Source organism: Procambarus clarkii, chromosome 81, assembly GCF_040958095.1.
Source record: "Procambarus clarkii isolate CNS0578487 chromosome 81, FALCON_Pclarkii_2.0, whole genome shotgun sequence".
In the NCBI taxonomy this organism is placed as follows: Eukaryota; Metazoa; Arthropoda; class Malacostraca; order Decapoda; family Cambaridae; genus Procambarus; species Procambarus clarkii.
Window position 1 is genome coordinate 12332872 of NC_091230.1, and position 27029 is coordinate 12359900.

At 49.1% G+C, this 27029-nt stretch overlaps 2 protein-coding genes across 2 annotated transcripts in view; one reads left to right on the forward strand and one right to left on the reverse strand.

Annotated features, from left to right (window-relative positions):
* The window catches only part of LOC123773039 (tyrosine-protein kinase receptor Tie-1-like), a 212412-nt gene extending 186424 nt beyond the window's left edge, over nucleotides 1-25988 (reverse strand). The window contains exons 1-5 of the mRNA XM_069315149.1: nucleotides 25958-25988; nucleotides 10088-10308; nucleotides 9744-9872; nucleotides 5293-5574; nucleotides 3875-4006 (exon numbers count right to left, since the gene is read on the reverse strand). Coding sequence (XP_069171250.1) covers nucleotides 3875-4006; nucleotides 5293-5574; nucleotides 9744-9872; nucleotides 10088-10211 — 667 coding nt within the window. The 5' untranslated portion in view covers nucleotides 10212-10308; nucleotides 25958-25988. The remainder of the gene's footprint in view (nucleotides 1-3874; nucleotides 4007-5292; nucleotides 5575-9743; nucleotides 9873-10087; nucleotides 10309-25957) is intronic.
* Nucleotides 10216-12989, forward strand: LOC138358058 (uncharacterized). The gene is made up of 3 exons (XM_069315526.1): nucleotides 10216-10304; nucleotides 10596-11523; nucleotides 11757-12989. Exons 1-3 carry the CDS (start codon nucleotides 10216-10218, stop codon nucleotides 12987-12989), a joined length of 2250 nt encoding a protein of 749 aa, XP_069171627.1.
* Nucleotides 25989-27029: the final 1041 nt, after the last annotated feature.

Genomic DNA, 27029 nt, shown 5'->3' on the forward strand with positions numbered 1-27029 from the left:
CGGCAACATGCTCCCCTCAACATTGGGACGGCCCCATGCCCCCCTCAACATGGGGACGGCCCCGTGCCCCCCTCAACATGGGGACGGCCCCATGCCCCCCCCAACATTGGGACGGCCCCATGCCCCCCTCAACATTGGGACGGCCCCGTGCCCCCCCCCAACATTGGGACGGCCCCGTGGCCCCCCTCAACATTGGGACGGCCCCGTGGCCCCCCTCAACATGGGGACGGCCCCGTGGGCCCCCTCAACATTGGGACGGCCCCGTGCCCCCCCCCCCAACATTGGGACGGCCCCGTGGCCCCCCTCAACATTAGGACGGCCCCGTGCCCCCCCCCCCCAACATTGGGACGGCCCCGTGGCCCCCCTCAACATGGGGACGGCCCCGTGCCCCCCCCAACATTGGGACGGCCCCGTGGCCCCCCTCAACATGGGGACGGCCCCGTGCCCCCCCCCAACATTGGGATGGGCCCCGTGGCCCCCCTCAACATGGGGACGGCCCCGTGCCCCCCCCCCACATTGGGACGGCCCCTTGCCCCCCCCCCCAACATTGGGACGGCCCCATGCCCCCTCAACATGGGGACGGCCCCGTGCCCCCCCCCCCAACATTGGGACGGCCCCGTGGCCCCCCTCAACATTGGGACGGCCCCATGCCCCCTCAACATTGGGACGGCCCCGTGCCCCCCCCCAACATTGGGACGGCCCCGTGCCCCCCCCCCAACATTGGGACGGCCCCATGCCCCCTCAACATGGGGACGGCCCCGTGCCCCCCCCCCAACATTGGGACGGCCCCATGCCCCCTCAACATGGGGACGGCCCCGTGCCCCCCCTCAACATTGGGACGGCCCAGTGCCCCCCCCCCCAACATTGGGACGGCCCCGTGCCCCCCCCCCCCAACATTGGGACGGCCCCATGCCCCCTCAACATGGGGACGGCCCCGTGCCCCCCCCCCCCCCCAACATTGGGACGGCCCCGTGGCCCCCCTCAACATTGGGACGGCCCCATGCCCCCTCAACATGGGGACGGCCCCGTGCCCCCCCTCAACATTGGGACGGCCCAGTGCCCCCCCCCCAACATTGGGACGGCCCCGTGCCCCCCCCCCCAACATTGGGACGGCCCCATGCCCCCTCAACATGGGGACGGCCCCGTGCCCCCCCCCCCCAACATTGGGACGGCCCCGTGGCCCCCCTCAACATTGGGACGGCCCCATGCCCCCTCAACATGGGGACGGCCCCGTGCCCCCCCCCCCTCAACATTGGGACGGCCCCGTGGCCCCCCTCAACATGGGGACGGCTCCGTGGCCCCCCTCAATATGGGGACGGCCCCGTTGTCCCCCTCAACATGGGGACGGCCCCGTGCCCCTCCCCCCCCAACATTGGGACGGCCCCGTGGCCCCCCTCAACATGGGGACGGCTCCGTGGCCCCCCTCAATATGGGGACGGCCCCGTTGTCCCCCTCAACATGGGGACGGCCCCGTGCCCCCCCCAACATTGGGACGGCCCCGTGGCCCCCCTCAACATGGGGACGGTTCCGTGGCCCCCCTCAATATGGGGACGGCCCCGTTGTCCCCCTCAACATGGGGACGGCCCCGTGCCCCCCCCCCAACATTGGGACGGCCCTGTGGCCCCCCTCAACATTGGGACGGCCCCGTGGCCCCCCTCAACATTGGGACGGCCCCGTGACCCCCCTCAACATTGGGACGGCCCCGTGGGCCCCCTCAACTTTGGGACGGCCCCGTGCCCCCCTCAACATTGGGACGGCCCCATGCCCCCCTCAACATTGGGACGGCCCCATGCCCCCCTCAACATTGGGACGGCCCCGTGGCCCCCCTCAACATGGGGACGGCCCCATGCCCCCCTCAACATTGGGACGGCCCCGTGGGCCCCCTCAACTTTGGGACGGCCCCGTGCCCCCCTCAACATTGGGACGGCCCCATGCCCCCCTCAACATGGGGACGGCCCCATGCCCCCCTCAACATGGGGACGGCCCCATGCCCCCCTCAACATTGGGACGGCCCCATGCCCCCCTCAACATTGGGACAGCCCCGTGGCCCCCCTCAACATGGGGACGGCTCCGTGGCCCCCCTCAACATTGGGACGGCCCCGTGGCCCCCCTCAACATTGGGACGGCCCCATGCCCCCCCTCAACATTGGGACGGCCCCGTGGCCCCCCTCAACATTGGGACGGCTCCGTTGTCCCCCTCAACATGGGGACGGCCCCATGCCCCCTTCAACATTGGGACGGCCCCGTGGCCCCCCCTCAACATGGGGACGACCCCATGCCCCCCCCCTCAACATGGGGACGGCCCCATGCCCCTCCCTCAACATGGGGAGGGTCCCATACCCCCCTCTCCTCCCCTCAGCATGGGGACGGCCCCATGCCCCCCTCAACATTGGGACGGCCCCGTGGCCCCCCTCAACATGGGGACGGCTCCGTGGCCCCCCTCAATATGGGGACGGCCCCGTTGTCCCCCTCAACATGGGGACGGCCCCATGCACCCCTCAACATTGGGACGGCCCCGTGGCCCCCCTCAACATTGGGACGGCCTCGTTGTCCCCCTCAACATTGGGACGGCCCCATGCCCCCCTCAACATTGGGACGGCCCCGTGGCCCCCCTCAACATGGGGACGGCCCCATGCCCCCCCCCTCAACATGGGGACGGCCCCATGCCCCCCCCCCTCAACATGGGGACGGCCCCATGCCCCCCCCTCAACATGGGGACGGCCCCATGCCCCCCCCCCCTCAACATGGGGACGGCCCCATGCCCCCCTCAACATTGGGACGGCCCCGTGGCCCCCCTCAACATGGGGACGGCCCCATGCCCCCCCCCCTCAACATGGGGACGGCCCCATGCCCCCCCCTCAACATGGGGACGGCCCCATGCCCCCCCCTCAACATGGGGACGGCCCCATGCCCCCCCCTCAACATGGGGACGGCCCCATGCCCCTCCCTCAACATGGGGAGGGTCCCATGCCCCCCTCGCCTCCCCTCAACATGGGGACGGACACAGCGCCGCTGCTTGGCGAGGTCTTTTGAAGTTAAATATCGAGCGCAGAGTCCATGGTTTTTCAACTTAGTTTAAATAATAGTGAATTTAGATTTTAAAACATAAGTTCAAATGACAGATTTGTATTCTGGACGCAACCTTTGGTTAGTGTTGAAGATAATGTGAATGATTAATGGTTAGTGATGGGGGGAGACTGAGAGGGTGGAGACGGGGTAGGGGGGTGCAGGGATGGTGGAGATAGGGAGGGCGTGCATACTCACCTAGTTGTGCTGTGGGGGGTTGAGCTCTGGCTCTTTGGTCCCGAGTCTCACTGTCAGTCAACTGATGTACAGATTCCTGAGCCGGCTGGGTTCTATCATACCTACACCACAACTGTGTATGGAGCCTGTGTCCCCTAGTGCGTGTGTCCTCTTTTGTTAAATATATTGTCTTTATCTACCCTATCACTTCCTTTGAGTAACTTGTATGTGGTGATTATGTCCCCCATAAATCTTCTGTCTTCCAGCGTCGTGAGGTTTAATTCCCATACTCTCTCCTCGTAGCTCATACCTCTCAGTTCTTGTACTTGTCCGTGTGTGGAACACACACTCACGGGTCTGACAACGGTCCCCAGACAGGTAAGGGGGACATACACTCACGGGTGTGACAACGGTCCCCAGACAGGTAAAGGGGACACACACTCACGGGTCTGACAACGGTCCCCAGACTGGTAAGGGGGGACACACACTCACGGGTCTGACAACGGTCCCCAGACAGGTAAGGGGGGACACACACTCACGGGTCTGACAACGGTCCCCAGACAGGTAAGGGGGACACACACTCACGGGTCTGACAACGGTCCCCAGACAGGTAAGGGGGACACACACTCACGGGTCTGACAACGGTCCCCAGACAGGTAAGGGGGACACACACACTCGCCAGTCAGGGGGTGACAGGCGCCGCCGGACATACAGTCTGGACACCACTCACTGCAGCCTTCACCATAGCGACCAGCTGGACACTCTGTAACAGTTAATGTGACGTTACTAAAGTGTGGTCTATGTTGGGTGTTACAAGTTATGTGTCAGGTCTATGTTGGGTGTTACGAGTTATGTGTCAAGTCTATGTTGGGTGTTACAAGTTATGTGTCAGGTCTATGTTGGGTGTTACAAGTTATGTATCAGGTCTATGTTGGGTGTTACGAGTTATGTGTCAAGTCTATGTTGGGTGTTACAAGTCATGTGTCAGGTCTATGTTGGGTGTTACAAGTTATGTGTCAGGTCTATGTTGGGTGTTACAAGTTATGTATCAGGTCTATGTTGGGTGTTACAAGTTATGTGTCAAGTCTATGTTGGGTGTTACAAGTCATGTGTCAGGTCTATGTTGGGTGTTACAAGTTATGTGTCAAGTCTATGTTGGGTGTTACAAGTTATGTGTCAGGTCTATGTTGGGTGTTACAAGTCATGTCTCAGGTCTATGTTGGGTGTTACATGTCATGTGTCAATTCTATGTTGGGTGTTACAAGTCATGTGTCAAGTCTATGTTGGGTGTTACAAGTCATGTCTCAGGTCTATGTTGGGTGTTACATGTCATGTGTCAATTCTATGTTGGGTGTTACAAGTCATGTGTCAGGTCTATGTTGGGTGTTACAAGTTATGTGTCAGGTCTATGTTGGGTGTTACAAGTTATGTCTCAGGTCTATGTTGGGTGTTACAAGTTATGTGTCAGGTCTATGTTGGGTGTTACAAGTTATGTCTCAGGTCTATGTTGGGTGTTACAAGTTATGTGTCAGGTCTATGTTGGGTGTTACAAGTTATGTGTCAGGTCTATGTTGGGTGTTACAAGTCATGTGTCAGGTCTATGTTGGGTGTTACAAGTCATATCTCAGGTCTATGTTGGGTGTTACAAGTTATGTGTCAGGTCTATGTTGGGTGTTACAAGTCATGTCTCAGGTCTATGTTGGGTGTTACAAGTCATGTGTCAGGTCTATGTTGGGTGTTACAAGGCATGTCTCAGGTCTATGTTGGGTGTTACAAGTTATGTGTCAGGTCTATGTTGGGTGTTACAAGTCATGTGTCAGGTCTATGTTGGGTGTTACAAGTCATTTGTCAGGTCTATGTTGGGTGTTACAAGTCATGTGTCAGGTCTATGTTGGGTGTTACAAGTCATGAGGAATAATGTAAACATAACAATACCAAAAGTTACAACAATTATGTTCACCGATACTTAACTTCCAGCTTCTAAACCCCGCAGGTGAATATTATGAAAGACTATCAGTTACCAGACGAGGTGTTGTGGGCGCTGCTCACCTCTCACCAGCAGGCTGAAGGTACCGTACTGCTTCTTGTCACCCCCAAGGTTCAGTGCGCTGGTGTAGGGTATAACAGAATAGAAGCCAGACCCGGTAAGGTTGTCTGCCGGGATGATGAGATGGTTGTCGTCCGTGAGGTTAGCTGACTGCCAGTCATTCCAAGTGGCGGGTTCCTTCCGCCACTCGACCTGACGAGGTGCTGTGTCCACCAGTGTGAACCTCAGACGGAGGTCCTCACCCTCACTGATCGTCACACTCAGCTGCTCCGGCACGTATTTGGCTGAGAACAATGAGAGATACAGTGAGACACACAGGGAGAGTGAGAGATACAGTGAGACACACAGGGAGAGTGTGAGATACAGTGAGACACACAGGGAGAGTGAGAGATACAGTGAGACACACAGGGAGAGTGTGAGATACAGTGAGACACACAGGGAGAGTGAGACAAACAGGGAGAGTGAGAGATACAGTGAGACACACGGGGAGAGTGTGAGATACAGTGAGACACACAGGGAGAGTGAGAGATACAGTGAGACACAAAGGGAGAGTGAGAGATACAGTGAGACACACAGGGAGAGTGAGAGATACAGTGAGACACACAGGGAGAGTGAGAGATACAGTGAGACACACAGGGAGAGTGAGAGATACAGTCAGACACACAGGGAGAGTGAGAGATACAGTCAGACACACAGGGAGAGTGAGATGTAAATAAAGAAATTCTGATATTTATATACTGACAGGTCACCAGCCCATGAGTCACCAAGTACAGTATACTGACAGGTCACCAGCCATGAGTCAACAAGTACAGTATACTGACAGGTCACCAGCCATGAGTCACCAAGTACAGTATACTGACAGGTCACCAGCCATGAGTCACCAAGTACAGTATACTGACAGGTCACCAGCCATGGGTGACCAAGTACAGTATACTGACAGGTCACCAGCCATGAGTCACCCAGTATACTGACAGGTCACCAGCCATGAGTCACCAAGTACAGTATACTGACAGGTCACCAGCCGTGAGTCACCAAGTACAGTATACTGACAGGTCACCAGCGCCATGAGTCACCAAGTACAGTATACTGACAGGTCACCAGCCATGAGTCACCAAGTACAGTATACTGACAGGTCACCAGCCATGAATCACCAAGTACGGTATACTGACAGGTCACCAGCCATGGGTCACCCAGTATACTGACAGGTCACCAACCATGAGTCACCCAGTATACTGACAGGTCACCAGCCATGGGTCACCAAGTATACTGACAGGTCATCAACCATGAGTCACCCAGTATACTGACAGGTCACTAGCCATGGGTCACCCAGTATACTGACAGGTCACCAGCCATGAGTCACCCAGTATACTGACAGGTCGCCAGTCATGAGTCACCCAGTATACTGACAGGTCACCAGCCATGGGTCACCCAGTATACTGACAGGTCACCAGCCATGAGTCACCCAGTATACTGACAGGTCACCCAGTATACTGACAGGTCACCAGCCAGGGGTCACCCAGTATACTGACAGGTCACCAGCCTCGTGTCAACTAGCAATACAGTTCATCAGAATACTGTTTACCAACAGGTATTTGTCAGCGTTTACTAGTGGAACAATAATATATCCTGACTCCGACAATCCCAGTAACACCGCCCACTACCACTTCTGAGTTACCTCCACTATTAACGTCATTACCATGCGTACTATTATATTATGACACAACAAGGCTCCTTCTACTGTAATGATGTCACTCACACCTCTCACCGTACACTGTTCACTGTAAATGCACTAAAAAAGTGGAAGAACCATTGCTCTCTGCCCCACCTTCTCCCAACCTTCAAGTGTGGCGCCGACTTGGATCTTTGTTAAAGCTTCTCCCAACGTCACCATCTTTGTTGCTGGCTTTTCTGAACCCGACTGTTCCAACTGGACCTGGCCGCCTCACTGACTGTTCCAACTGGATCTGGCCGCCTCACTGACTGTCTCAACTGGATCTGGCCTCCTCACTGACTGTTCCAACTGGATCTAGCCGCCTCACTGACTGTTCCAACTGGATCTAGCCGCCTCACTGACTGTCTCAACAGGATCTGGCCGCCTCACTGACTATTCCAACTGGATCTAGCCGCCTCACTGACTGTTCCAACTGGATCTGGCCGCCTCACTGACTGTTCCAACTGGATCTGGCCGCCTCACTGACTGTTCCAACTGGATCTGGCCGCCTCACTGACTGTTCCAACTGGATCTGGCCGCCTCACTGACTGTTCCAACTGGGTCTGGCCGCCTCACTGACTGTCCCAACTGGATCTGGCCGCCTCACTGACTGTTCCAACTGGATCTGGCCGCCTCGCTGACTGTTCTAACTGGATCTGGCCGCCTCGCTGACTGTTCCAACTGGATCTGGCCGCCTCACTGACTGTCCCAACTGGATCTAGCCGCCTCACTGACTGTTCCAACTGGATCTAGCCGCCTCACTGACTGTTCCAACTGGATCTGGCCGCCTCGCTGACTGTCCCAACTGGATCTGGCCGCCTCACTGACTGTTCCAACTGGACCTAGCCGCCTCACTGACTGTTCCAACAGGATCTGGCCGCCTCGCTGACTGTTCCAACTGGATCTGGCCGCGTCGCTGACTGTCCCAACAGGATCTGGCCGCCTCGCTGACTGTCCCAACAGGATCTGGCCGCCTCGCTGACTGTCCCAACTTGATCTGGCCGCCTCACTGACTGTTCCAACAGGATCTGGCTGCCTCGCTGACTGTCCCAACTGGATCTGGCCGCCTCACTGACTGTTCCAACTGGATCTGGCCGCCTCACTGACTGTTCCAACTGGATCTGGCCGCCTCACTGACTGTTCCAACTGGATCTAGCCGCCTCACTGACTGTTCCAACTGGATCTAGCCGCCTCACTGACTGTTCCAACTGGATCTAGGCGCCTCACTGACTGTTCCAACTGGATCTAGCCGCCTCGCTGACTGTCCCAACAGGATCTGGCCGCCTCGCTGACTGTTCCAACTGGATCTGGCCGCCTCGCTGACTGTTCCAACTGGATCTGGCCGCCTCGCTGACTGTTCCAACTGGATCTGGCCGCCTCACTGACTGTTCCAACTGGATCTAGCCGCCTCACTGACTGTTCCAACTGGATCTAGCCGCCTCACTGACTGTTCCAACTGGATCTAGCCGCCTCACTGACTAGTGAACATTTCCTGGCGAGCCAACCTGTCCTCGACTCAAGTCCATTCCATCCAGTGGTCGACCCCAAGGACGCATTCATAAATTTGTTCATTCAAAACGGGAATTTTCTCAAGTATAAATTAATATTATAATATATTAGCATATTGTGCATATATAGGCATAGGTTAGGTTTGGTGTTTAGGTTCTGTTGGCAATTATTTGTATTTGTAGTACGTGGGTGAAGTTGTGGCGTTGTGGCGTTGTGGTTCGAACAAAATTCGTCAGTGAAGCACTTGTTCCGGATATGTTCGAACGTCAGCAGTTGTGAGTCATGTGTAAACCGTTTTTCATTCATAAACAGGGGGTGTGGCGGGTGCATGGAATCACTTTTGGGTCTTTGTTTGGAGGAAGGGCTGGTTTATGAATGTAAAACGGTTTACACACGACTCACAACAGATGACGTTCGAACACTTCTGGAACAAGTGCTTCACTCACGAATTCTGTTTGAACCACAACGCTATAAATGTTTCACCCACGAACTACAAATACAAATAATCACCAACAGAAACTAAACACCTAATCTAACCTAACCTATGCCTATATATGCACAATATGCTAATATATTATAATATTAATTTATATTTGAGAAAATTCCTGTTTTGAATGACCAGCATGTTAAAATTTATGAATGCGTCCTTGGGGTCGACCGCTGGATGGAAAAGACTTGGTCTGAGGACGGGCTGCTCCAGATGAATGAAATGTTTACTCCTTTGCAAGATAGTTTTCTCAACGCTAGGTTGGGTGATTCAGAGCAGGTTGGTACACTTATATTAAAGTAACCACTTCGTACACTGTCCTCTCCTGTAGTGGCTCATACTATCACCAGACTAGCTGCAACCCGTCTTAATAGCACGTCGCATTTTGACATAGTCTATTTAAGACTGAAACTGTCGTACTAGAATATGGGAGCTGTTCATGAAATTGACAATGACCCGTTTTCCGTCACGCCTCACTGACTGACAGTGATGTATGGTATGACGATACATACTGGCTGTTAGTTGGAATAACACACTTTAGTACGACAGGTTCTTGACGTTGGGAACGCTTGCGAGAACAGGCTGCTTGTACAGCAGGTCAGGGGTCATACTGGCCCCGGGCTGACCATACTGGCCCCAGGCTGACCATACTGACCACGGGCTGACCATACTGACCCCAGGCTGATTATACTGACTCTGGGCTGGTCAGGTACAACAGGTAACTTGGGTTAAGCTGTGAACATTACCTTCCTGCTTCATGAGTGGGGCGGAGACGTTGTAGTGTGGAGGAGCTCCAGGGGCGCCACACACCACTCCTCGGGCTGTGTCTTCCTCACCCATCACCCACCTGAGCCGTATTCTGCCATCCCCGTCACCTGTGGAACACTGCATGTATCATTCTTAATATCATGATAAACGTGTACAATACCTGTCACCCTCAGTGTGACATGAACTCTGGAGTATTAAGAAATTCTTATCATAATTTATGTCCGTGATAATCGTCCAAAAAAGGTAACATCGTATTTTAAGGTGAGAGAGAGATTAAGGCCGTCATAGGAGAGTGACTTATGGCACTTGAGTTAATACTTACGATGAGGGTTGGGACTTCTTGAGTATTGTGGCACAAGGTGGCCCTCCATGCGTTGTGACGGGTGACCGGAGACGCAGGTGACGCGCACTCTACCAGGGAAGGTGTCCAGGACCGGGTACACCATGGTGATGTCCGGCGCCCTGGTGTTGGTGGACCTGGGAGACCGTCGGGGGGACCTGACAGGTGATACTGTCACACCTGAGGAGTCGTCGTCAACGTTCCTGTCCAAACATTTGGGTAATAACGAAGGAACAAAAAGCAAGCAACAAAATGATAAATTAACCCAAAACAACAGCTTTTGTTGCCCACAAACCCCAAAACTTTGCTCAAGAAGAAGACATTTTCAACAATAATTATCATCCTTTATTGATAACATTAATGAGACAATCAGCTGGAGGACTTGGGTGACTCGAACCCGCGACCCCAGACTTACGGCCACAACCTCTACCTTAGTGTGAGTTCACTCTGTAGATAACATTAATTATAACAACACGGTCATATAACTCAGATACCTGGGTCAAGACAACACAGACACCTGGGTCAAGACAACACAGATACCTGGGTCAAGACAACACAAATACCTGGGTCAAGACAACACAGATACCTGGGTCAAGACAACACAGATACCTGGGTCAAGACAACACAGACACCTGGGTCAAGACAACACAGATACCTGGGTCAAGACAACACAAATACCTGGGTCAAGACAACACAGATACCTGGGTCAAGACAACACAAATACCTGGGTCAAGACAACACAGATACCTGGGTCAAGACAACACAGATACCTGGGTCAGGACAACACAGATACCTGGGTCAAGACAACACAAATACCTGGGTCAGGACAACACAGATACCTGGGTCAAGACAACACAAATACCTGGGTCAAGACAACACAGATACCTGGGTCAAGACAACACAAATACCTGGGTCAAGACAACACAGACACCTGGGTCAAGACAATACAGACACCTGGGCCAAGACAACACAAATACCTGGGCCAAGACAATACAGACACCTGGGTCAAGACAACACAGATACCTGGGTCAAGACAACACAAATACCTGGGTCAAGACAACACAGATACCTGGGTCAAGACAACACAGATACCTGGGTCAAGACAACACAAATACCTGGGTCAAGACAACACAGACACCTGGGTCAAGACAACACAGATACCTGGGTCAAGACAACACAAATACCTGGGTCAAGACAACACAGATACCTGGGTCAAGACAACACAAATACCTGGGTCAAGACAATACAAATACCTGGGCCAAGACAACACAGATACCTGGGTCAAGACAACACAGATACCTGGGTCAAGACAACACAAATACCTGGGTCAAGACAACACAGATACCTGGGTCAAGACAACACAAATACCTGGGTCAAGACAACACAAATACCTGGGTCAGGACAACACAAATACCTGGGTCAGGACAACACAAATACCTGGGTTATCTTGAGGTTATCTTGAGATGATTTCGGGGCTTTTTTAGTGTCCCCGCGGCCCGGTCCTCGACCAGGCCTCCACCCCCAGGAAGCAGCCCGTGACTGCTGACTAACTCCCGGGTACCTATTTACTGCTAGGTAACAGGAGCATTCAGGGTGAAGAAACTTTGCCCATTTGTTTCTGCCTCGTGCGGGAATCGAACCCGCGCCACAGAATTACGAGTCCTGCCAAGGGCCAAGGGTCCTGCCAAGGGTCTTGGCCCTACCTGGGTCAAGACAACACAAATACCTGGGTCAAGACAACACAAATACCTGGGTCAAGACAACACAAATACCTGGGTCAAGACAACACAAACACCTCCGTCAAGACAACACAAATACCTGGGTCAAGACAATACAGACACCTGGGCCAAGACAACACAAATACCTGGGCCAAGACAATACAGACACCTGGGCCAAGACAATACAGACACCTGGGCCAAGACAATACAAATACCTGGGCCAAGACAATACAGACACCTTGGCCAAGACAACACAAATTCCTGGGTCAAGACAACACAAATACCTGGGTCAAGACAACACAAACACCTGGGTCAAGACAACACAAATACCTGGGCCAAGACAATACAGACACCTGGGCCAAGACAACACAAACACCTGGGCCAAGACAACACAAATACCTGGGCCAAGACAATACAGACACCTGGGCCAAGACAACACAAATACCTGGGCCAAGACAATACAGACACCTGGGCCAAGACAACACAAATACCTGGGCCAAGACAATACAGACACCTGGGCCAAGACAACACAAACACCTGGGCCAAGACAACACAAATACCTGGGCCAAGACAATACAGACACCTGGGCCAAGACAATACAGACACCTGGGCCAAGACAACACAAATACCTGGGCCAAGACAATACAGACACCTGGGCCAAGACAATGCAGACACCTGGGCCAAGACAATACAGACACCTGGGCCAAGACAATACAGACACCTGGGCCAAGACAACACAAATACCTGGGCCAAGACAATACAGACACCTGGGCCAAGACAATACAGACACCTGGGCCAAGACAATACAGACACCTGGGCCAAGACAACACAAATACCTGGGCCAAGACAATACAGACACCTGGGCCAAGACAACACAAACACCTGGGCCAAGACAACACAAATACCTGGGCCAAGACAATACAGACACCTGGGCCAAGACAACACAAATACCTGGGCCAAGACAATACAGACACCTGGGCCAAGACAATACAGACACCTGGGCCAAGACAATACAGACACCTGGGCCAAGACAACACAAATACCTGGGCCAAGACAATACAGACACCTGGGCCAAGACAATACAGACACCTGGGCCAAGACAATACAAATACCTGGGCCAAGACAACACAGACACCTGGGCCAAGACAACACAGACACCTGGGTAAAGACAACACAAATACCTGGGTCAAGACAAGTCACACTGTTGTCTCTCACCTCTCACTGCTACACTTTTGTCTCTCATCTCTCACTGCTACACTGTTGTCTCTCACTTCTCACTGATACACAGTTGTCTCTCACCTCTCACTGTTACACTGTAGTCTCTCACCTCTCACTGTTACACTGTAGTCTCTCACTGCTACACTGTGTCTCTCACCTCTCACTGCAACACAGTTGTCTCTCGCATTTCACTGATACACAGTTGTGTCACACATCTCACTGCTGCAATGTTGTCGCTGTCACTGCTACACTGCAGTCTCTCACCTCTCACTGCTAAATTGAAGTCTCTCACTTCTCACTGATACACTGTTGTCTTTCACCTTTCACTGATACACTGTTATCTCTCACCTCTCACTGCTACTCAGTTCTCTCTCACCTTTGACTGCTTCACTGTTATCTCTCGTCTTTTACTGCCACACTGTTTTCTCTCGTTTTTGACTGCTACCCTGTTATCTCACTTCTTTAATTGCTACACTGTAGTCTATTACCTCACACTGGTACACTTTTGTCTCTCACCTCTCATTGCTACACTTTGGTCTCTCACCTCTGACTCTACACTGTTCTTTCTCACCTTTGACTGCTACACTGTTGTCTCTCACCTCTTACTCCTACACAGTTGTCTCTCACCTCTCAGTGCTACACTGTAGTCTCTCACCTCTCTTTGCTACACTGTTGCTTCTCAACTATAAATGCTACACTATTTTCTCTCACGTCTCACTGCTACACTGTAGTCTCTTACCTCTGACTGCTACACGGTTATCTCACACCTCTCACTGTAACTCTGTTGTCTCTCACCTCTAACTGCTACACTGAAGTTTCTCACCTCTCACTGCTACAAAGCTGTCTCTTAACTCTGACTGCTGCACTGTTGTCTCTCACCTCTCACTGCTACACAGTTGTCTCTTACTTGTCACTGATTCACAGTTGTGAAACACATCTCACTGCTACACTGTTTCTTTCACATCACACTGTTAGGGTGTTGTCTCATACCTCTCACTGCTGCACTGTTGTCTCTCCCTCACTGTTATACTGTAGTCGGTCACCTCTCCCTGCTACACTGAAGTCTCTCACTGATAAACTGTTGTCTTTCACCATTCACTGATACACTGTTGTCTACCACATCTTACTGCCACAAAGGAAGTCTCTCACCTCTCACTGCTACACTGTTGTCTCTCACCCCTGACTGCTACACAGTTGTCTCTCACCTCTAACTGCTACACTGTTCTCTCTCACCTTAGATTGCTACACTGTTATCTCTCGCCTTTTACTGCTACACTGCGGTCTCTTACCTCTGACTAATACACTTTTGTCTCTCACCTCTCACTGCAATACTGTTCTCTTACTTCTCAGTGATAAACAGTTGTCTCTCACCTCTCACTTCTACACTGTTGTCTTTCACCTCACATTGATACACAGTTGTCTCTCACCTCTGTTATGATCTAAGCCTGCAGGAGAAACGAGTCTCCCTCCTTGAGAGTTATTCAGCAAGCCTGACCAGATTAGAAGGTCTAGCAAATATTGAGGTAATAACCCATATGTAAAATAGTTGCTTGGATATGTATAACAGTTTGAGATTATGGGCAATGAAGGAGAAAACAGATAAATGACTGGCTAGGAGATGTGGACATTTTGCTGGAGGCGTGAGGCTCGCTTCCGGAGGACCTTGACCTCACTTGAGTGCCAGACATCGCAGGGGAAAGCTGCGCTCCGTTTGAGCTCCCGTCAGAAGGGAACCCCTAGTGATATATCTCGAAGAGAAGAGAAGTGTGTAGACGTGCCAGCTGTGGAACCGAGCTGGGAACGTTGTGGTATCAAGTCCTGGTCGACGAGCAGAGTTTAATAAGCTACTCAGAGGCATTTTCGTGGGCTGTGTGGAGCGCCCTGACCAGACGCCGTCAGAGGGAAAGCGCCCTCGATCAGTTAATCTGTGGTAAGCACGATATACGCCAGTTCATAGTGATTGCTTGTAGTTGGTCGTGTGCCCAGCGACAGTAGCAATGTTTATTTATAAGTTAGACATGTTTTAATAAGGCAGAAGGCCTGAAATAGGAGAGTGAAGAGGGAGGAACACGGAGCGACGTCCGTCCTCTCTGAGCTCTGACGGACGACTGAGGGAGGAAGACCCTCCCAGCGAGTGAGGACCGCCGCCAGGCGAGGTGGAGTATGGACCCGCCCAAAACGGGGGAGTCCACTCTCACTGTATGTAGAGAACAGATAGAGGTTGGAGGCAAACATATTGTGTGATTATTTTTGTTTATGTGTCAAAGGGGAAACAATTTTATTGGAGTGTCGATGGGTTGCAGGTTTGTCTTTGGGGAAGAAGTTGCTGAGAACTTCGAAGCCACCTAGATGAGGTAATTGATGAGACTCCAAGGTAGTGAAGCAGAGGACCTCGAGCTGTGAGGAGAAGCAGTGAAGAGGAGTGTCACGTGCTTCTGTAGAGGTGGTGTAGCAGCCAAGAGAGCTGTGGAGGAACCTAGCAGAAGGGTGAAGCACCGTAGTTACTCAAGGAAACTTCATGATAGCAGCCTGGAGAAGCTGCAGAGGATCCTGGTAGTGAAGCCCGGAAGAACCTAAGGATATTAGGGTAGTGAACTTCCAGAGGTGGAAGGGAAGTTCTTTTGGATTACATATAGGGAGTTGATAGTGTTTGGTTGTCAGTAGCGTGCAAGACGCAGTGAGAGGTGAGTGACTGTTTGCATTCTTATGTCAAGGAGTGATTTATTCTGAAGCTTAGAGTTGCAGTCGTAGGCTTGATTACCTACAGATGTATGTGCTCGAGGACTGACAGTGATCGATTAATCATTGTTGTGTATCAATGAACATTTATACTGATATATGTTATTGCATTCAAATGCTGGTTTTCTATATATACATTATCTTGCTGATAGTGCAACAGTGTATGTAGGCTTGATCAACTTGAGGAGGTTAATAGTATCAGGTGGTGAACCAGGAGATAGGATACCACTTGATAAGCTGATAATAGAGTTCTGATGGTATTGGAGTGCAACCTGATTGTGATATTATAGAGTATAGGATTCATTATTATTATATGTGTGTATGTATCGGGTATGTGCTTTGTCCAGTAAATGTGTCACAATTTGCTGGTGTTTGCCCTTGTCCTAGTGAGGCTTCCCAGGAGGTAGTAAAGAAGGAGAGAGAGAGAGAAAGAACCAAAAACCACTGCTGTGGACAGGGTAGGAGGTAATACTAGTAAGTCATAGGGGATTGAGGAGATCATATCTCATAAGGAGAGAGTGGGGAGTCACAGCGGCTCGAGTGGGTGTGTGCACGTGACAACGAGGCTAAGTGTTGGAGCCGCATCCCCTAAACGTGTGACGTTGAGCCCCTCTCCAAGAGCCAGAAGCGCCAAGGGTGATCTCCTAGTATAAGCACTCTGCCGAGTTGTGGGTTGGGTTGTCCATAGAGAAGGATCAACGACGACAACACCAACCAACCCACAGTCTATAATACCTCTCACTGCTACACTGTTGCCTTTCTCCTCTCACTGCTACACAGTTGTCTATCATCTCTTATGTCAAAACTGTTGTCTCTCACCTCTCACTGATACACAGTTGTCTCTCACCTCTCACTGATACACAGTTGTCTCTCACAACTCACTGCTACACCGTTATCTTTCACCTCTCACTGCTACACAGTTGTCTCTCGCCTCTGACTGCTGCACTGTAGTCTCTTACCACTCACTGATACAAGGTAGTCCCTCACGTCTCACTGCTACACTGTCGTCTCACACCTCATACGGCAAAACTGTTGTCTCTCACCTCTCACTGATACACAGTTGTCTCTCAGCTCTCATTGCTTCACAGTGGCCTCTCACCTCTCACTGCAAAACAGTTGTCTCTCACTTCTCACTGCTACACAATTGTGTCTCACCTTTTACTGATACACAGTTGTCTCTCACCTCTCACTGCTGCACAGTTGTCTTTCACTTCTCACTGATACACAGTTGTCTCTCACCTCTCATTGCCACACTGTTATCTCTCACCTATCACTGCTACACTGAAGTCCCTTACCTCTGACTGATACATTGTTGTTTCTCACCACTTACTGCTACACAGTTGTCTTCCACTTCTCACTGATACACAGTAGTCTCACAACTCTCACTGCTACACTGAAGTTTCGCACCTCAAACTGCTACAATGTTGTCTCTCACCTCTCACTGCTAAACAGTTGCCTCTCATCTCTCACTTCTACACTGTTGACTCTAACTCTCACTGCTACACAGTTGTCTCTTACCTCTCACTGATACACTGTTGCCTCACACCTCTGATTCTACAATGTTCCCTCTTACCCTTAACTGCTACACTGTTATCTCTCACCTTTCGGTGCTACACTGAAGTCTCTTACCTCTGACAGATACATTGTTGTATCTCACATCCTATTGCTACACAGTTGTCTCTCTCTTTTCACTGATACACAGTTGTCTCTCACCTCTCACTGCTACACTGCAGTCTCTCACCTCTCACTGCTGCACTGAAGTTTCTCACCTCTCACTGCTACAATGTTGTTTCTCACCTCTCACTGCTACACTGTAGTCTCCCACCTCTCACTGCTACACTGAAGTTTCTCACCTCTCACTGCTACACTGTGTCTCACCTCTCACTGCAACACTGTTGTCTCTCACTGCTACACAGTTGTCTCTAGCTTCTCACTGCTACACTGTGTCTCACCTCTCACTGCAACACTGTTGTCTCTCACTGCTAGACTGTTGTCTCTCACCTCTCACTGCTACACTGTTGTTTCTCACCAATAAATGCTACATTGTTGTCTCTCACCTCTCACTGCTACAAAGTTGTCTCTAGCTTCTCACTGTTACACAGTTGTTTCTAGCTTCTCACTGCTACACAGTTGTCTCTAGCTTCTCACTGATACACAGTTGTGTCACACATCTCACTGCAACTCTGTTGTCTTTCATCTCTCACTGCTAAACAGTTGTTACTGACCTGTTAATGCTGCCGTGTTCTCTCTCTGTCACTGCTACACTGTAGTCTATTACCTCTCACTGCTACATTGAAGTCCCTCACCTCTTACTGATACATTGTTGTCTTTCACCTTTCACTGATACACTGTTGTCTCTCACCTCGCACTGCCACACTCTCGTCTCTTACCTTTCACTGCTACACTGTTGTCTCTCACACCTGACTGCTGCACTGTTGTTTCTCACCTCTGACTACTACTCTGTTCTCTCTCACCTTTGACTTCACTGTTATCTCTCGTCTTCCACTGCAACAACGTTTTCTCTCACTTTTGACTGCTACACTGTTATCTCTCTTCTATAACTGCTACACTGTAGTCTATTACCTCTTACTGGTACACTTTTGTCTTTCACTTCTCACTGCAACACTGTTGTCTTTCACTTGTCACTGATACACAGTTGTCTCTCTCCTCTCACTGCTTCACTGTTTTCTATTGCGTCCCACTGCTACACTGTAGTCTCTCACCTCTCACTGCCACACTGTTATCTCCCACCATTCACTGCTACACTGAAGTCTCTTACCTCTGACTGATATACTGTTGTGTCTCACGTTTCACTGCTACACTGTAGTCTCTCACCTCTCACTGCTACACTGAAGTTTCTCACCTCTCATTGCTACAATATTGTATCTCACCTCTCACTGCTACACTGTAGTCTCCCACCTCTCACTGCTACACTTAAGTTTCTCACCTCTCACTGCTACCTGTTTCTCCCACCTCTCACCGCAACACTGTTGTCTCTCACCTCTCACTGCTAGACTGTTGTCTCTCACCTCTCACTGCTACACTGTTGTTTCTCACCTATAAATGTTACACTGTTGTCTCTCACTTCTCACTGCCACACTGTAGTCTGTGCTTCACTTCTCATTGCTACACTTTTGTCTCTCACCTCTGACTCTACACTGTTCTCTCTCACTTTTGAGTGCTTTACTGTTATCTGTCACCTTTCACTGCTACACTGAATTCCCTTACCTCTGACTGATACATTGTTGTTTCTCACCTCTTACTGCTACACAGTTGTCTCCCACTTCACTGAGGCACTGTAGTGCCTCTCACCTCTCACTGCTGCGCAGTTACCTTCCACCTCACACTGCTACACAGTTGTCTCTCACTTCTCACTGGTACACTGTTGTCTCTCACCTCTCACTGCTACACTGTTGTCTCTCACTTCTCACTGCTACACTGTTGTCTCTCACTTCTCACTGCTACACTGTAGTCTCTTACCTCTGACGGCGACACGGTTGCCTTACACCTCTCTCAGTAACTCTGTTGTTTCTCGCCTCTAACTGCTACAATGTTTGTCTCTTACCTCTCACTGCTGCACTGTTGTCTCTCCCTCACTGCTACACTGTAGTCGCTCACCTCTTACTGCTACACTGAAGTCTCTCACTGATACACTGTTGTCTTTCACCTTTCACTGATACACTGTTGTCTCTCACCTCGTACTGTCACAAAGGAAGTCTCTCACCTCTCACTGCTAAAATGTTGTCTCTCACCTCTGACTGCTACACTTTTCTCTCTCACTTATGACTGCTACACTGTTATCTCACACCTTTTACTGCTACACTGCGGTCTCTTAACTCTGACTGATACACTTTTGTCTCTCACCTCTCACTGTTACACCATTGTCTCTCTCTTCTCACTGATAAACAGTTGTCTCTCACCTCTCACTGCTACACTTTTGTCTCTCACCTCTCGCTGCTACACTGTTGATTCTACCTCTCACTGTTACACTGTTGTCACTCACCTCTCATTGCTACCACAGTTGTCTATCACCGCACATTCATACACAGTTGTCTCTCGCCTCTCACTGCTACGCTGTTGTCTTTCACCTCTCACTGCTACACAATTGTCTCTCATCTCTTACGGTAAAACTGTTGTCTCTCACCTCTGACTCTACACTGTTCTCTCTCACCTTTAACTGCTACACTGTTATCTCCCACCCTTCACTGCTACATTGAAGTCTCTTACCCCTGACTGATATACTGTTGTGTCTCACCTTTCACTGCTACACTGTAGTCTCTCATCTCTCTCTGCTACACTGAAGTTTCTCACCTCTCATTGCAACAATATTGTATCTCACCTCTCACTGCTACACTTAAGTTTCTTACCTCTCACTGCTACACTGTTTCTCTCACCTCTCACCGCAACACTGTTGACTCTCACCTCTCAGTGCTAGACTGTTGTCTCTCACCTCTCACTGCTACACTGTTGTTTCTCACCTTTAAATGTTACACTGTTGTTTCTCACCTGTAAATGCTACACTGTGGTCTCTCACCACTCACTGCTACACAGTTGTCTCTGACCACCTACTGCTGTAGTGTTTTCTCTCTCTGTCACTGCTACACTGTAGTCTCTCACCTCTCACTGCTACATTGAAGTCTCTCACCTCTCACTGATACACAGTTGTCTCTCTTCTCTCACTGCCACACTGAAGTCTGTGCTACACTTCTCATTACTACACTTTTGTCTCTCACCTCTAATTCTACACTTTTGTCTCTCACCTCTAATTGTACACTGTTCTCTCTCACCTTTGACTACTTCACTGTTATCTCTCATCTTTCACTGTTACACTTACTATCTTACCTCTGACTGCTACACTGTTGTCTCTCACCTCTTACTGTTACACAGTTTTCTCTCACATCTTACTACTACACAGTTTTCTCTCACCTTTCACTAAGACACAGTTTTCTCTCACTTTCGACTGATACACAATTGTCTCTCACCTCTCACTGCTACACGATTGTCTTATCGCTCTCACTTTTACACTCTAGTCTCTCAACTGTCACTGTTACACTGTTGTCTCTCACCTCTCACTGCAACACAGTTGCCTCTCATCTCTCACTGCTACACTGTTATCTTTACCTCTCACTGTTACACTGTTGTCTCTCACCTCTCACTGCTACATAGTTGTCTCTCCCCTCTCACTGATACACAGTTGTCTCTCTCCTCTCTCAGCTACACTTTTGCCTCCTACCTCTTACAGCTTCACTGTAGTCTCTCACCTCTGACTGCTACTCTGTTGGCTCTCAGCTCTCAATGCTACACTGTAGTCTCTTACCACTCACTCCTCTACTGTTGTCCCTCACCTCTCACTGCTACACTGTCGTCTCACACCTCTTACGGCAAAACTGATGTCTCTCACCTCTCACTAATACACAGTTGTCTCTCACCTCTCACTGCTTCACAGTGGTCTCTCATCTCTCACTGCTACACAGTTGTCTCTCACCTCTCACTGAAACACATTTGTGTCTCAGTTATGGAAAGTTGTCTCTCACCTCTCACTGAAACACATTTGTGTCTCAGTTATGCAAAGTTGTCTCTCACCTCTCACTGAAACACATTTGTGTCTCAGTTATGCAAAGTTGTCTCTCACCTCTCACTGATACACAGTTGTCTCTCGCCTCTCACTGAAACACATTTGTGTCTCAGTTATGCAAAGTTGTCTCTCACCTCTCACTGATACACAGTTGTCTCTCACCTCTCACTGATACACAGTTGTCTCTCACCTCTCACTGATACACAGTTGTCTCTCACCTCTCTCTGATACACAGTTGTCTCTCACCTCTCATTGATATACAGTTGTCTCTCACCTCTCACTGATACACAGTAGTCTCTCACATATCCCTGCTACACAGTTGAGTCTCACTGATACACAGTAGTCTCTTATCTCTCACTTCTACATACTTGTTTCTCACCATTCTCTGAAACACAGTTATGCCTCACCTCTCACTGAAACACATTTGTGTCTCAGTTATGCAAAGTTGTCTCTCACCTCTCACTGATACACAGTTGTCTCTCACCTCTCACTGCCACACAGTTGTCTCTCACCTCTCACAGCTGCACATTTGTCTCTCAACTCTCACTGATACACAGTTGTCTCTCACCTCTCACTATTACACCTTTGTCTCTCCCCTCTCACTGCTACACAGTTGTCTCTCACCTCTCACTGCTACACCTTTGTCTCTCTCCTCTCACTGCTACACAGTTCTCTCTCACCTCTCCCTGATACAGTTGTTTTTCACCTCTCTGATACAGAGATGTCTCTCTCCTCTTATTGATACACAGATGTCTCTCACCTCTCTCTGAAACACAGTTGTGTCTCACCTATCACTGAAACACAGTTGTCTCTCACCTGTCACTGCTACACAGTTGTCTCTCACCTCTCACTTCTACACAGTTGTCTCTCACCTTTCACAAATACACAGTTGTCTCTCACCTCTGACTGATACACAGTTATCTCTCACCTCTGATTGAAAAACAGTTGTCTCTCACTGGTTCACAATTGTCTCTCACTGATATACAGTTGTCTCTCACCTCTCACTGCTACGCAGTTTTCTCTCATCTTTCACTAATACAAAATTGTCTCTCACCTCTCACTGCTAAACAATTGTCTCTCACCTTTCACTGCGACACAGTTGTCTCTCACCTTTCATCAATACAAAGTTGTCTCTCACCTCACTGATACACAGTTGTCTCTCTCCTCTCACTGATACAATGTTTTTTCTCACGTCTCACTGATACACAGTTGTCTCTCACCTCTCACTGATTCACAGTTTTTTCTCAATTCTCACTGTTACACAGTTGTCTCTCACCTCGCACTAATTCACAGTTGTCTCTCACCTCTCACTGATACACAGTTGTCCCTCACCTCTCACTAATACATAGTAGTGTTTCCTCTCACCGATACACAGTTGTCTCTCACCTCGCACTAATTCACAGTTGTCTCTCACCTCTCACTGATACACAGTAGTGTTTCCTCTCACCGATACACAGTTGTCTCTCAACTCTTACTACTTCACATTTTTCTCTCACCTTTCACTAATACACAGTTGTCTCTCACTTCTGACTGATACACAGTTGTCTCTACCTCTGACTGATACACAGTCAGAGTGTCAGGGTAGTTAACATATGGAATGCATTAAGGAGTGTTGTGGTGGAGGCTGACTCCATACACAGTTTCAACAGTAGATATGATAGAGCCCAGTAGGCTCAGGAATCTGTACCCCAGTTGATTGATAGTTGAGAGGCGGGACCAAAGAGCCAGAGCTCAACCCCCGCAAACACAACTAAGTGAGTACAACTAGGTGAGTACAGTTGTCTCTCACCTCTGACTGATACACAGTTGTCTCTCACTGCTAAACAGTTGCCTATCACCTTTCACTGCTACACTGTAGTCTCTTACCTCTAACTGCTACACTGTTTTCTCACACCTCTCACTGCAACACTTATCTCTCACCACTCACTACTACATTGTTTTCTCTCACCTCTTACTGCTACACTGTAGTCCTTCACCTCTCACTGTTACACCGTTGCCTCTCGTCTCGTACTGTTACACTGTTGTCTCCCACCACTCACTGCTAAACAGTTGTCTCTCACCTCTCACTGATACACAGTTGTCTCTTTCCTCTCTCTCTGCTTCACTGTTGTCTCCTACCTCTTGCTGCTACACTGTTGTCTCTCACCTCTCACTGGTACACAGTTGTCTCTCAAGCCTCACTGCTACACTGTAGTCTCTCACCTCTCACTGCTACACTGTAGTCCCTCACCTCTCACTACTTCACTGTTGATTCACACCTCTTACGACTAAATTGTTGTCTCTCATCTCTATCTACTACACTGTTGTCTCTCACCTCTGACTTCTACACTGTTCTCTCTCACCTCTGACTTCTACACAGTTCTCTCTCACCTATGACCGCTTCTCTGTTGTCTCTTATCACTGACTGCTACACTGTTGTCTCTCACCTTTCTCTGTTACACTGTTGTCTCACACCACTCACTGCTACACAGTTGTGTCTCACCTCTCACTGCTACACAGTTGTCTCTCACTTCTCACTGCTACACTGTGTTCGCACACCTTTCACTGCTACACAGTTGTCTCTCAAATCTCACTGCTACACTGTAGTCTCTCACCTCTCACTGATACACAGTTGTCTCTCACCTCTCACTGAAACAAAGTTGTCTCTCACCTCTCACTGAAACAAAGTTGTCTCTCACCTCTCACTAATACAAAGTAGTCTCACACCGCTTATCGATGCACAGTTGTCTCTCACCTCTTACTGCTACACAGTTTTCTCTGACCTCTCACTGATACTGTTGTCTCTCACCACTCAATGCTATACAGTGGTCTCTCACCTCTCAGTGATACACAGTTGTCTCTCACTTCTGACTGATACACAGTTGTCTCTACCTCTGATTGATACACAGTTGTCTCTCACCTCTGATGGATACACAGTTGTATCTCACTTCTCACTGGTACACATTTGTCTCTCACATCTCACTGCTACACAGTTATCTCTCACCTTGCAAAGACAGCCTGCAGAAAACCAGTGGTAGAAATTGTTATGGGTGTTTCATTAGCAGTGACAAAGAGAATACTTAAACAAATATCTAATGAAGATCTCACAGACCTAACAAATTCACGAAGACCGGAAAGTTGTAGCATTAAATATTATGATAGATATCGTGAGGAGACATTCACATGGGGGCCTCGTAGCCTGGTGGATAGCGCGCAGGATTCGTAATTCTGTGGCGCGGGTTCGATTCCCGCACGAGGCAGAAACAAATGGGCAAAGTTTCTTTCACCCTAAGTGCCCCTGTTACCTAGCAGTAAATAGGTACCTGGGAGTTAGTCAGCTGTCACTGGCTGTTTCCTGGGGTGTGTGTGTGTGTGTGGTGTGTGGAAAAAAAAAAAAAAAAAAAAAAAAAAAAAAAGTAGTTAGTAAACAGTTGATTGACAGTTGAGAGGCGGGCCGAAAGAGCAAAGCTCAACCCCCGCAAAAACACAACTAGTAAACACAAGTAAACACATATTGGACTAATAGAACAAGAACCCGCCAATGTAATGTTATAATGGCCAGAATACGCCTGGGATATAGACGTATCTGGCAGCTTTCTCAAAACCCAAATGTCGAGTACACAATGTGTCAACTTTGTGAAAATGATAACATGCACTCTCTTGAACATTATATTGTAGAATGTCCCATATTGACTGACTTTCGCCCTCCTGGGCTAAGGTATACTGGACTTTGTAATTTCTATATGAGTACTGGAACACTTGATGATATATTGGACTTGTACCCAAGATTAACCATGTAATGTATCAATTATATAATGTATGTATGTGATGTAACTATATAACCTGAGCTTGTAAAAGCACCTTCATCACCTTCAGTGATTAAGTGCTTAATTGCACACTAGTTTCTCTATCAGCTATCTCACTCTGTCAGAGTAAAAGAGACAAATGTATGTGAATGTATGTGTGTGTGTATATATATGTATGTATGTATATATGTATGTGTACATATATATGTGTGTGTGTGTGTGTGTATGTACATGTATGTGTATAAAGTACATATGGAAGCTGACCAGAATTACAGGTCACCTTTGTAAATGCACATTAATGACACTATGTAAAAGACACATCGAACACTTTATGTAGGGCTTACGTAAATCTGTGTATCTATGTATTTACGTATGTAGGTTAGCTTAGCATTTTAAAAGCACCGAATTACCTTCTGTGGTTGTTTGTTCAATAAACCCTTGAACTATATGTTTAACACATCTCTAACCCTGTCCATGGAGGACAGAAGAAAATGTATATATGCTGGTTAGCATTGTAAATGTGTGGCCACGTTTGCGGTAGAAAAAAAAACTCACTGATACACAGTTGTCTCTCACCTCTCATGGATATACATTTGCTTCTCACCTCTCACTGCTACACAGTTATCTCTCACCTCTCCCTGATGCACAGTTGTCTCTCACCTCACACTGCGACACAGTTGTATCTCGTTGCCATACAGTGGCTCTCACTTTTCATTACTACACATATCGTACATGTACTAAAGCTTTGTAGAGTACACTTAAGCATTATATATAATATAAATGTAGAGTTGTAAGTGATGATGAAGAGTGAACTTACAGGGAGAGGGAGACACCGCTGTAGACGCCAACACTCACTGCAACATGACAACAACAACAGTTAGGTACATACAATACTGTTCCTATTCTCTGACATATATTGTTCTCATATATAGATAGTCAGTGTTTTATTACAAGGTGAGAATAACAATTATTGAAACATATCTCCATTGTTATAATCACAGATATATTATCATTCATTATACATAGGCAATGTTATATTAGACTTTTTAATTCCATATAGAGCTCAACAATATCTCAAGTTACCCTATTAATTCACTGAAGTTACCCGTATTAACTGGAGTTACCCGTATTCACTGAAGTTAACCATATTCACTGAAGTTAACCATATTCACTGGAGTTAACCGTATTAACTGGAGTTAACCGTATTAACTAATGTTACCCATATACTACAACAGAGCGAGGAAGGTGTGGTCAAGTAAGGAGATAAGGGTGTTATCAGCAGGTAAAGGGTTTGTGGAAGTGAAGGTCCCATCATTATACAAACTGTAGTGGAGTGTGAACACTGGCCTCAGGGAGGAGCATAATGTTAGTCCACATAACGTCACCACAACACTGGCCTCAGGGAGGAGCATAATGTTAGTCCACATAACGTCACCACAACACTGACCTCAGGGAGGAGCATAATGTTAGTCCACATAACGTCACCACAACACTGGCCTCAGGGAGGAGCATAATGTTAGTCCACATAACGTCACCACAACACTGACCTCAGGGAGGAGCATAATGTTAGTCCACATAACGTCACCACAACACTGACCTCAGGGAGGAGCATAATGTTAGTCCACATAACGTCACCACAACACTGACCTCGGGGAGGAGCATAATGTTAGTCCACATAACGTCACCACAACACTGGCCTCGGGGAGGAGCATAGTGTTAGTCCACATAACGTCACCACAACACTGACCTCGGGGAGGAGCATAGTGTAGTCCACATAACGTCACCACAACACTGACCTCAGGGAGGAGCATAATGTTAGTCCACATAACGTCACCACAACACTGGCCTCGGGGAGGAGCATAATGTTAGTCCACATAACGTCACCACAA

Bases quoted from the DNA above. Each gene is read 5' to 3' on its own strand.
- LOC138358058 (XM_069315526.1), top strand. From the start codon at position 10,216: ATGTCCGGCGCCCTGGTGTTGGTGGACCTGGGAGACCGTCGGGGGGAC. The intron at 10,305-10,595 runs GTTCCTGTCCAA...CATATAACTCAG, and splicing joins CCTGAGGAGTCGTCGTCAAC to ATACCTGGGTCAAGACAACA. The intron at 11,524-11,756 runs GTCAGGACAACA...CCCGCGCCACAG, and splicing joins AGGACAACACAAATACCTGG to AATTACGAGTCCTGCCAAGG.